This window comes from Crotalus tigris, unplaced genomic scaffold, assembly GCF_016545835.1.
Source record: "Crotalus tigris isolate CLP2741 ecotype Arizona unplaced genomic scaffold, ASM1654583v1 scf7180000017775.1145084777:2100578, whole genome shotgun sequence".
Classification (NCBI taxonomy): Eukaryota; Metazoa; Chordata; class Lepidosauria; order Squamata; family Viperidae; genus Crotalus; species Crotalus tigris.
The window spans coordinates 245,438-258,080 of record NW_024096626.1 but is presented as its reverse complement, the minus strand read 5'-3'; the positions used below and the strand labels follow the sequence as shown (position 1 = coordinate 258,080).

At 36.7% G+C, this 12,643-nt stretch overlaps 1 protein-coding gene across 2 annotated transcripts in view; it reads right to left on the bottom strand.

Annotated features, from left to right (window-relative positions):
• Positions 1-12,643, bottom strand: part of TSPAN7 (tetraspanin 7) — a 109,969-nt gene that overhangs the window by 26,523 nt on the left and 70,803 nt on the right. For both annotated transcript variants that reach the window (XM_039342155.1, XM_039342154.1), the window contains exon 2: positions 1,342-1,530. In XM_039342155.1, coding sequence (XP_039198089.1) covers positions 1,342-1,530 — 189 coding nt within the window. The remainder of the gene's footprint in view (positions 1-1,341; positions 1,531-12,643) is intronic.

Below are 12,643 nucleotides of genomic sequence, written 5' to 3'. Positions count from 1 at the left end.
CGTGGCTGCAATCTCCAGGGTCCCATAGAGGCAACTCAAGCAGGGATTTCTGTGGTGTTTTCTCCGGCTGCAACTGCCAGCTGGCTCTGATTCTGAACTCATTCAAGGCGGCTAGTTGGGAGCTGCTGCCAGAGAAAACTCTGCCAACATGCGTTTATTGATCTCTTCTCTGTAGACTATAGGATTGTAGCCAAAGCGTTTATTATCCAGGTAAGCTGCTATCTCAATGACCTGGATTTGGATATGCCGGTAGAACCCTCCCACTCCACCCACCCCCACCCCAAGCCTCATATTAATTACTTTTTCCCATAACTGTGATGAAAAACCCATGTAAAAGTGTACAGAGGTTGTCCTCAGTGTACAACTGTAATTGGGATCGGAACATCTGCCACTAAGTGATGCAGTTGTTAAATGAGTCACACCTGATTTGATGACATTTTTGCCACAGTCATTGAGTTAATCCAGCTTCCCCCGTTGACTTTGATGGTTGGAAGCCAACTGGGAAGGTGGCAAATTACAATCGTGTGACCCTGGGATACCGAAGCCTCATATATGCACGATGGTTGCCAAGTGCTTGAACTTTCATCAGGTGAATATGGGGACATTGTGACAGTCATAAATGTAAGAACTGGTGATAAGTCACTTTTGTTTCAGCACTGTTATAACTTCAAATGCTATAAATAAATTGCCATTAAGTTGAGGGCCACCTGTGCTTAATGGCAAAAGTGTGTATTTGATTTTTTTTCTGTTCTTCTGCTTTTCATAAACTTGTATTAATTGAATGTATGTATTACACACAAATTGCCAATAATTATTTAGAATTGTTTACTCTGTTTTCTAAAATACTGTAGTTGTTCCACAGAATTCTTTCAACACAGCCCATGGTTTATTCAAAATCTGAAACTACTCTGGAAAATTAACATATTCGGACACACACCTAAGCCACCACAACTCTTTTATGATTCTGATCTCTTTCTGAGAATAGAAATTAGTGAATTGAATTATTTCTCAGATTTTAAAGCAATCAGCATCTTTCTTTTCAAATCAAGCTATTTCTTGGGTTATATAGTAACAACAAATATGGACGTTGTGGAACAAAGCTGATCTGTTGAACTGTGAATTCATCTTTAGGTATAGTTTTTCAAAAAGGTTTGCATGCAAAAAATCCCCCTTTTTTTCTGACCTGGCATTCTGTAAGCATGATATTTGGGGCATTCCAGAAAAACGATAATTCACAAAATTATACAAATGAAGTGATTTATGGTCTCTTGTTCTTCACAGGTGCCTACATGTGCACCTGAACCTTCAACTTTCTAGAATGACATTATTTAACCTCCTCACCAGTTTCAGCATCCACGGGCTTCCTCGACATGTTGCAAAGCAGCCAAACAGTCCAAAGACTATGATTGTGGTACCCGTCCCAATAAGAACATATGGAGCATTAGTGGAGTTTTCAGCAATAAGTGAGATATATGTGCCTAAAGTCAACTTCCCCCAGATACCAACAGCAAGAAGGATAACACCAGTTATCTGGAAAACAAGAAGCAGGAAAAGAGAAGCTTGATTAAATTTTATAAGGGTAATATATGATATTCCCGACAACAGATTTTTTTTTTCAAATGTACAGAATAACTGATCAGAAAAAATATTTTATTTATTAGGCTAATTAGGAAGGAACAATGCCACAAATCAAGGCCCCAGAACAATAAATCAACTGCCTACACAGATCATTTTATTGACAAAAGTATCCAGCATACTTAGGGGATACCTCATGCTAATTGTTTTCCTCAAGCTTTTTCTGTTAACCATTGAAAAAAAATTGCATGTATTTGTTTTATTTTGTGTTCATATTAAGTTCTGGTTTGACTCTCAAATATGAAAATGTTCAATTAATCAATTTTATTCCACAATCTTTCCAGATTTTCCAGCCAGCCTGATCCCAAAAGTAAAGCACTGACTTGGGAAAGGCAGATCCAGATTTACCTATTCACAAGAAAAGATCAATCACTGACTCTTCCTTCGGAAAAATATCAGGTATAAATTGTGATGTTCTTAATCTGTCTTTTTGCTATATATTATTAAATATATATATATAACCTGCACACACATTCCATTCATAATAATCCAGCATTTGGTGAAATCAAGATGTCCTTTGGTGACATCTAGTGGATACTATAAAATATATCATTTGCATATGTGGATATTCTTTCGCACATGGGATTATATCTAGAAACCACAGATCTTTGGGGCAGTAACGTCAAATCAAAGTTGCCCCTCTGTTGTTTCTCACTAGCTATGGTGGCCATCCAAAAATCATAGTTGAAATACAGGTAGTCTTCATTTAGCAATTATAGTTGGGACCGACAATTCAGTCATTTAAGTAGTCACTACATGAAAAAACGGCTGTGCTTATGTATTACTTCAGTTTTCTTTTGCTTTATAAGCCTGTGAAAATGGTAAATGCAAGGATTTGCAAAGTTACTTTTCCATAACTGTTGTAACTGTGAACAGAAGCTAAATGAGGCAGTAGCTAAACTTTCTCTGACTTACTTAATTCTCTCTCAAGTATTTAATCCATCGCCCGGTGCTGCTCTGACAACTTCACATACACATAGATAGATGATCTTATCAAAAAAGATACCCAATATTCCTAAATTACATTTACAGATACTTAACAGTGTTTTAATTCCCCCCTCTCATCAACAAGACCAGCATTAAAAATATTAGGATGACATTACTTGACTGATGTAATTCACATTTTTTTCAAAATTGCACATGAAAAAACAGTTTCTATGGCGATAGTCACTAAGTCAATCATTGGCTATGACCTTTGAACTACAGAATAATGGGATAGATTCTGCCAGGTCTCAAAATCTACAAAAGCTAGATTCTTGTTCTGAAATTATGATGATGATTTTACTTATTTCATATCTAAAAACTGTGCAAGTGTCTGCTTTAGCTGCATGAATTCATTTTGAATATAAACTAGTCTTGCAGAATAAATGTTTGTATGATTTACATAAACTTTCCCTCACAGTCATATATTGGAAAATAAAATCTATTGTTGGCTCATCTGGTAACTATAAATTTCAGAATAAAGGAATAAAATTATAATACATAAAACTTGCAGTCATTGAATACATCCAAAAGTTATCCAGACTATAGATTTTCATGTTCCTCTTGAAAATGTGGTTTCCCCAACCACTTACTATTACGCATTTCAGTACAGAGGGAGTGCTTGTTGCTTTGAAGAAAAAAAGCACAGAGTATTAAATGGAAATACATCACACAAGGTAAAACTGCCAGCCATGATCAGGAAGATACTTTTTCTAGCTGATTTGTTTGCCAGTCTTAAAAAGCAATTACATACATACAATCAGGAAATCATTTCTGAATTGTGAAGAAACAAAAGAGGGGGAAAAGCTAACAAATGAGAGGATGCAAATTCAAAACAACAAAATATACAGGTTTTTCTGACAATGTTAATACATTCAACTGAATATAGCAATATTTTCCTAAACCTTTGGAATAATTATTCTATGACAACAGTGCTAAGAATTATTATTATTTTTATCAGACCTGCCAAGTTTAGTTTCCAAGAGAGAAAAAAAACTAGTAATGAAACACTCTGGGGACAGAATACTTTTAATTCACATCCTTAAAATAGAGACTTCTTTGTCAGGAGATATTGAATCTGGAAAGATCAGCAATTAGGTTTTCCACTTAATCTATTCCACCATTATGAGATGCAAAAAAGAGAAGCTGGTCATGGTGCCTGATAAGGCAGTCCAGGCCTACATCAAATCTGAATCAACATTCTATCTTATTTTCCTCTAAACTAATTTGTGCAATTACATTAAAAGGAAACTCAAATACTTTGGCCACCTAATGAGAAGAAAGGACTCACTGGAGAAGAGTCTAATGCTGGGAAAGATTGAGGGCAATAGAAGAAGGGGACAACAGAGAACGAGGTGGCTGGATGGAGTCACTGAAGCAGTAGGCGTGAGCTTAAATGGACTCCAGAAGATGGTAGAGGACAGGAAGGCCTGGAGGAATATTGTCCATGGGGTCATGATGGGTTGGACACGACTTCGCAACTAACAACAACAACAACATTAAAAGATCACTGATATTATTATTAGGATATGACATTTCCCTCATATATTGGCGGGATGGGCAGTGGTACCTGTAAACTGATGGCACTGTATTATTAATTAATTAATTAATGGATTCATGTGCCACCCTTCTCATCCGGAGGTGACATTGGGCAGCTTACACACATTAAAACTAGAAATATTGAAAGATAAAACAATAACAATAATCATACTTATACTAAAAACTTATCATTAAAAGATTAAAACATGGGAGGTGGGGGAGAAAAGCACACAAAGACCACAGAGGAAGCTAGGGTCTTTTCTTTCTAGTACTCTCTCTTTTCTCTCTCTACTTTTCTCTACTAACCACCTCCAGAGTGATATTCCCCCCGCCCCCCGCCCCCCCCGTTGGAGCCTCAGGCTAGCAGAGCCAGATCTTTTGGCCCTTACAAAAGGTCAGTCAGGATCTCAACTTGGGAGGTATGATATTCCAAAGACAGGAATCCCAGGAAAGAAGGCTCTTCTTCTCCTGGACCTTGTCTGCCAGAATTCCTTGTCTGGCAGGGTCCATAGCATGCCGGTATGGGTGGGGCAGGCCAATCCCACTGGGGTGAGATAGTTCCTCAGATAGCCTAGACCCCTGCCACACAGGCTTTAAAGGTAATACCCAGCATCTTGAATTGTACCTGGAAGCAAACTGGTAGCCAATATAGCTTGCAGAGCAGTAGTGCAACATGGGCCAGTCTGGGGTCCCCAAGAACTGCCCATGCCGCCACATTTTGCACCAATTGTAGCTTCCGAATACTCTTCAAAGGCATTATGATACTATCATACAAATGAGACACTGCAGTATTGGTATTATGATTCCTGACATATGAAGTTGAGTCATTATGTGATGATGCCATAACATATATGCTGTCATTTGCTCCACTTGATTCCTATGGTAATACTCCTGGGGCTGAGTCACTTGTCCAACTCCACATAATTTCAAGGAATGTCCTAATAATATCTACTTTCTTTTAATTTAGTCCTTTACTGTTCCACAAACTCCATTTCATTCAGTTGATTCTTTTTAAAGGATACAATACCCCACATTATATTAAATTGGCAATTAAAGCCAGTAAGTTGCCTTAAGTGTCTTATGCCTCAATTTTACATTCTGGGAGCTTCCAGAAAAAGTAGTTTTAAATTATAACTGAAGCTCTGAATCATCCTCTGTGAATAACATACAGAGGTTCTATGCCTACCAGAGCCTATAGACAATCGTCTAAAACTTAGTGAATTCTTCACAGAAGTCATCATTTGTGTACACCACATATTACTAGATAATTCATCTATCCCCCTTAATTCCTGAAAATGTTAGGCACAAGTAACCAGGAACAGGAATTTAGTTGAAAACACTTCAGGTGTTTTCTATATCTACCTATATACAAGAATCTGATCTACCAACAATCAAGGCAAATTGGTGCTAGATAAGAGTCTGGACTTAGGTCACTTGTGGGAACACAGAGACTCCAAACTGATGGCGCATTTGACCCCACCCTCGGGTTCAGCCTGGTAATCTCCTACATCTGACATAGAAAAATGTTGAAATAATTGAACATGAAGTAAGATAAGTAAGAGTGGTTTGTGTAAATTCAAACCTGGTCACCAGACGAATTATTTTTGTTTGTGTATATGCAACTTCTAATCAATTTTTGATTAGAGACTTTCTGGACAAATCCCTGCAGTTTTCTTGGCAAGACTTCAGAACAGTTTGCCCTTTCCTGCTTCCAAAGGCAGAGTGACTGGCCCAAGGTCAACCAACTGGCTTTGTGCCTCATGGGATTAGAACTCATGAACTCCAGGTTGGTTTCTGGCCTAATGCCTTAACCTATACAGAACTGCCTCTCAGCAAATTCATTACAAGTAACTAATTTGTCATCATGATCTCTGAGAATCATAGTGAGTAGCTAGCATATTATCTGGAGAAAAATCTCATTAAGGAAAGGATTTCTCTTCTGAAGGCTACATTCCTCTGATAGCTGAGGTCCAGATAATAATGTTGGATGAAAGCAGAACGGCATGAATAACAGAGTTCTCATACTGGGATCTCATGAATGAAAGTTACCTATGTTGTAATCATTAATTAGTGCAGATCTAAATAAGTTATTTTGTTCAGAATCCTGGAAAAAAGGTATCCGAGAGATCCATTCCATAAGAACATGAAAGAAATATATAGATATTGGGGATTGTCTAGACACTGGGGACCTATTTCACCTTCTGGAAAAGTTTCAGCACCAACTGTTATCCTGAAATGCAAAGAGATTAACTTTGAGATTGTTCCAGACATATGATGAGGCATGAAGTTGAGGGATACAATTCCCATTCATAAATTAATGGAGAAATCATGTTATTTTTTTGCTTATGTATCAGACAATGTCTAATACAGTGTATTCAAAGCTTGGCAACTTCCAGAAGGGTGAATTTCAACTTCCAGAAATGTCAGCAACAGCTATTCCTACTGGTGAATTTAGAGACGTGAAGATTTCCTATCTAGTGGTTGGTCAGGTTGGAAATTTTGATCTAACATGATCTGGATAGCTTGATTTGGAAAAGCTCTCAAAGATTCAGGGCACCTTCCAAATTGGAACAATTCCTGCTTGTTGATGTGTTTTGATCCATCTGGCATGACTAAATATCTGGAATAGAAAGAAATTAGCATGCCCTCTACAATCATCCAAAAATAGGTTGGTTGTGAGGACCTGCATTGGAATGCATGCTGAATGCAATTATTTTGAACCTGACACCAGTTCAAGGAATTATTTGGCATCCAAATGTAGTGGAATGATTTCCTGTAATCTGTCCCTCCCAGTGGCAAATTACCACTGGTAATTTGAATGAATGATGAAACAATTATCTTATTTTAAGTGAGCTGCCTGTGCTTGTTCTTCTGAATTAATCAACACTAAACTGAGAACAAGGCGTCCTTAGAACAGAAGGATAATAAGACAGATTCCTAGCATTGTTTTCCAGTTAGGATCCTGCCATGTTGCTTACTTCATCAAGAAAACTGTGTGATCAGCTGTGAATATTCCTCAGCAACTTGTGCTAGAACTGAGAAGTGCACAAAAACAGGAAGACATACTATAATTGGGAAGCCCTAGTTAGGTAATAATTGCTGGTCATGTCTTATTGATCTCTGAGGTTTGTGTACTCACAGTAGGCAAGTTCTAAGACTGAAAGCTGTCCTATCCAAGAGACATCATGGTCAAAGGTTCTGGGTCCTACAGTCTGTATGGGATGGGGAGAAAGCATCAAAATCACTTCGGAATCTCTGGACACAGTCAAAAATCTCTGATGAAACCAGGGCTTTCTTTTTCATAGAATGCACCGGAACAGAGTTCCGGCATCTTTTTTTGATGGATTTTCCAGAGTTGTGTTTTTTTCCTATTGTGGCCCTTCCTATGTTTGTTTGCTTTTGAAAATGCGTCACTGGCGGTATGGTGTGAGCGGGGTCCCCTCCAGCATTGTCTGCCTCCTCTAGGGGGACCCATGAGGCATCGGAGCACCACAGCCAGAGCTTGGCTTGATTGGCTGGGTCGGACCATGTGGTATGGAAGCCGATGGTGGCGGTGGGAGACACATAAACATGGAGGCCCTCTTTCACGAGAGGGTGAGTGAGCCTTTTGCCTTCCCTTACAGAAGGTGGGGTGTGAGGTTAAAAAGAGGCAAAGCAAGAGGAAAGAAAGGTGGCTGGCGTGGAAGCTTGCCCGACAGCGAAACTTTGCTGTTTCAGTTCCTTGGGTAGTTCAAAGGCTGGGATGTCTACAAAAATCTCTTTTTAGTCTTTTATACTTTATATTCAAACTGCAGAGGGGAAGAATAAGAATAAAGCCAATTGTGATTTGGTTTTATTATATATATATACATATATATATATATATATATATATATATATATATATATATATAATTATGTATTGGTCAGATGTAAAGGTAGACCTACAGTATGAGATTTAATCAGATCTATTTATTAAATTGGGTTTAACTTAAAGGTAAATTAGAAGTAATCTGTTCACTGACAAAGTTCCAACTTTAATTTGTTTCAAGTCAATATCCATATTAAACTCCAAATGTAAATTTTTCCACCTTGTTTGACAATTTCTTAAAAATAATTCAATCTTTTACAAGCAACCAAATTTTATTTTATTGGGCCAATTTCATTCCACATAGAAAGCTGACATTTCCATTAAACTAAATGGGTATGCCAGTGGTAAATGTCCCAAAAGATTAATAAAATGCCTTCTTGTCATTTAAAGCCACACAGTGCATGGTAACATTAATAGTATTAACTTACCTTGAACAAAATCCTAGTCTTTTAGACACACTAAAAATTGAAGGGTTTTTTTTCGATTACAAAGGTAAACCTTGTAGGGTAGGCAAGGCGGATTGTATGACATATGTGAGTTCCGGCACTTTTTTTTTTTTTTTCAAAAAAAGCATTGGATGAAACTGTTGATTTAATGAAAAAAAAACAATGGACAATGAAGTATATTGGAAATTTCACTAATAAACTGGAGTACGTTGAACTTTACAAGACCATAAAAAAACATATCCAAGAAGAAATGTGTCAGTTTAACATGAAGCTTGTGAAAAAGGTAATTGAAGAAAATAAGCAAAATGCAAGCTTATAAATACAAGAAGTAAGGTTTTTGCATTAAAATGTGAAGATGGCTCTGTGTGTAGAACAAGACAGGAAATGTTAGAAATAATTGGAAAATTCTATTCAGAGTTATACAGAGATCAAGATCATTCAAAAGTAACAACACCCACGAAAGAGGAAATGCCAGATATCGTAGTGGAGGAAGTATCAAGTGCCATAAAATCAATGAAAAATGGCAAAGTTTCAGGAAATGCCTGGTTTACGGTTGAAATGCTGAAAGCTGGTGGTCACAGTTTACACAAGATACTAGCAAAACTATACTCGAGATGCCTCAGAGAAAGAAAAATACCGATGCATGAAAAAATGCTGAAGTGATTCTTATTCATAAGGGCTCAAGATGATTTAAAGAACTATCACCCAATAAGTCTTCTTTCAAACATCTACAAGGTTTTCATCAAGAGAATAAAAGAACTGAAATGGAAATGGGATGGTCACATAGCAATAAGAACTGATGATAGGTGGATCAAGGCAATCATAGAATAGATCCCACTTGATAAAAAGCATCCACAAAAGAGACCTAAAACAAGATGGATCGAAGACATCAGCAAATATTGCAGGCATAATTGGCAAAGAAAGCTCAGGAGCTTATAGATAGGAAACATGTGATGAGGCCTTCATCTTCCAGTGGATAGACAATGGCTAAAATGATGGGCCAGTTCAACAAGAGTCAACTATCATGATCTATGTTCTTCCATTACATTTCTTGCCTTGAAGCTGAGGTGAATCTGCCCCAATTTCCATAATCTCTATCAATTTGTCTCTTTTATAGAATTACCAAGACAGTATCCCAAGGTTCCTTTAAACCGGTGGGTCCCCTATTTATGATTCCAATAAGAACCTCTAAATTTTTGACATTGTTTCTTTTGATTGTTATAAATAATGGCATTAAATTCTCAAATTACTAATATGTCTACTGCCCAAAAGAGATTTAAATTGATAACAGAAGACCCATGAAAACCTATTCCCTATTTGTTGCTCAGCCTGATCTTTATTGAAAGGTTCCCTATAATTAATTTATAAACATCTTTAAGATGCTATAAAGATTATATTCTCTCAAAAATTTCATTTTAGACAATCATAATATTCATCCTGATTAATATATATTATTAGAAGAGATAAAGGAAAAATATCCTTTATCAAAATTATATGTTTACTCTTCCAAATTTGAAGCATTGTTCTAATAAAAACATTTCTAACCACTTTTATTCTAGAAAAGTATTTTGGATAAAAAAATTGATTTATGAAATTTATCTGGCTCTAATATAGTTTCAATATGAATCCACTGTTTAGAAAAGTTTTTCAAATGGAATCATATGCCCTAAATGTGCTGCTTGATAATATATTAACAGCATGCCCCACCTCCCTATTTCTGAGTTCACCATAACATTCTTTTATTTTCTCTCAGTTTTTGTCCACAGAAGCAGAAGCTGTCTGTTTTTCTTTGCAATGTCTTAAAGCCTGTTCTGGAATTACTACTAGGAGTCACTGAAATAAAAAGTTAAGCCATGCAAGAATTTTCATCTTAACCACTGCAATTCATCCTAAAATATTGAAATGTTCTGAAGCCAAGTTTTTCATTTCTTTATTTAATTACTTCCAAATTGGTACATAATTATTTGTAAAGTTTCTTTAATATTTCTAATTATAGTAATTGTCTAAATGTTTTAAAGATTTATATACTATTGGAATCCCAAAAAAATTTCTTTCGAGTTTTCGGGCCTTATGAAAAAAAAAATCAAAAATGATTTATGAAAATTAATTGAAATACTGACACTTCTGCAAATTTCTCTAACTCCTTAATATAACTAGATAAATAAGAAGTATTTGGGAGAGGCAGTATCATATAATCTACAAACAGATTTAAAATATACACCTTATATCTCATATTTATCCCATTAATCTGATTATTAGATCTAGATACTATTGGCAGTTTGTCTATAGTTAGGCTGAATAGTAAAGGTGATAAAGGACAACATTCTTAGTACTTCTTAAAATCATAATGGGATCCAAACTATAAATGTTAAGTTTTATCTGAGCTTTAGTTGGTTTGCAGATAAGTTAAATCATCTTGCCAGTGCTAAATTTAGATTTAATTAATATTTCTTTAAAAACTTTAATTTTGCAGAAGTCAAAAGCTTTAAATATATCTCAGGAACATACAGGTAATGAGGATTTATTAACTTTATTAATTTGTAAAATATTTAATCTTGTTGACAAAAGTCTATATAATTAAAGCTATGATAATATATGGCTGTGAGATTTCAACCATAAGGAAGGTTGAGTACTGAAGAATTGATGTTTTTGAACTGTGGTGTTGAAAAAGACTCTTGAGAATCCCTTAGACTATAAGGAGATCAAATCAGTTAATCCTAAAGGAAATTAACCCTGACTGTCCTTTGGGAGGATAGATATTGAAGCTGAAGCTCAAATACCACCAAATGAGAAGAAAGGACTAAATGGAAAAAAAACCCTAAAGACTGAAAGCAAAAGGAGAAGGGGGCAGCAGAAGATGAGATGGTTAGAAAGTGATGTAGTGGGCATGAGACTGGGCAGACTCAGGGAGACAGGCGAGGACAGAGGGGCTGGCATGCTATGGTCCATGGAGTCGCGAAGAGTCAGATACGACTTAGCAACTGAACAACAATAATATTTAATAATTTCCCAATGAGGTAGATATATTGTGATGGAATATTATCTGGATTCCTGGGAGGGAAGGTGTTCATTCCAGAAGAACAAGCGATAGTTTGTATGGGGAAAAGGGTGAAGGTGATTCCCAGCATGTATGTTTTATCATGCAAATAGTCTGCTTGGTAAGATTTCGGTGTATAGATGAAGAACAATGAAGAAAACTGCTTAGAAGAATCTCAATATGTCTTTCTTGGTTTTTAGAGCCCGACATATATTATTATTTGGAATAAAACCAGCATGATTCCTGTGAATAATTTTACCAACCATCAATTATAATCAATTAGTTAACAATTTAGTGTAGAGCTTATAATCTATGAGATGAGCCTGTAAAATACTAAATCCTGGGAATTTTCCCCTGATTTAAGGATAAAAAACAAAACAGAAACACAAGTTAAGATAGGCAAGAAAATCGTTAGGGAGCACCTGTCCAGCCTAGATGAGTTCAAATCGCCAGGACCAGATGGATTACACCCCAGAGTTCTCAAGGAACTGGCAGATGTGATATCAGAGCCACTGAACTATATTTTTCAAAGATCCTGGAACACAGGGGAACTACCAGAGGACTGGAAAAGAGCTGATGTAGTTCCCATCCTCAAAAAAGGAAAAAAAATGGATCCAGGAAATTACAGACCTATCAGCCTGACCTCAATACCTGGGAAGATCCTGGAAAAGATAATCAAACAACGAATCAACGAACACCTAGAGGCAAACAAAGTCATTACTAAAAGCCAACATGGGTTTGTCAAAAATAGATCATGCCAGACAAATCTTATTGCATTCTTTGACCAAGTGACAAAATTAGTGGATCAGAGGAATGCTGTGGACATAATTTACTTGGACTTCAGTAAGGCATTTGATAAAGTAGATCACAACCTACTACTTGACAAGATAGAAAAATGTGGGGTAGACAGAACCACCACCAGATGGATCCGTAGCTGGCTGACCGGCCGTACTCAGCGAGTGGTCCTCAATGGAACTGCATCTATATGGAGGGAAGTGTGTAGTGGGGTGCCCCAGGGCTCTGTTCTGGGCCCAGTACTCTTCAACATCTTCATCAACGATTTGGATGAAGGGATAGATGGGGAACTCATCAAATTTGCAGATGACACCAAGCTGGCAGGAATAGCCAACACTCCAGAAGACAGGCTTCAGGTACA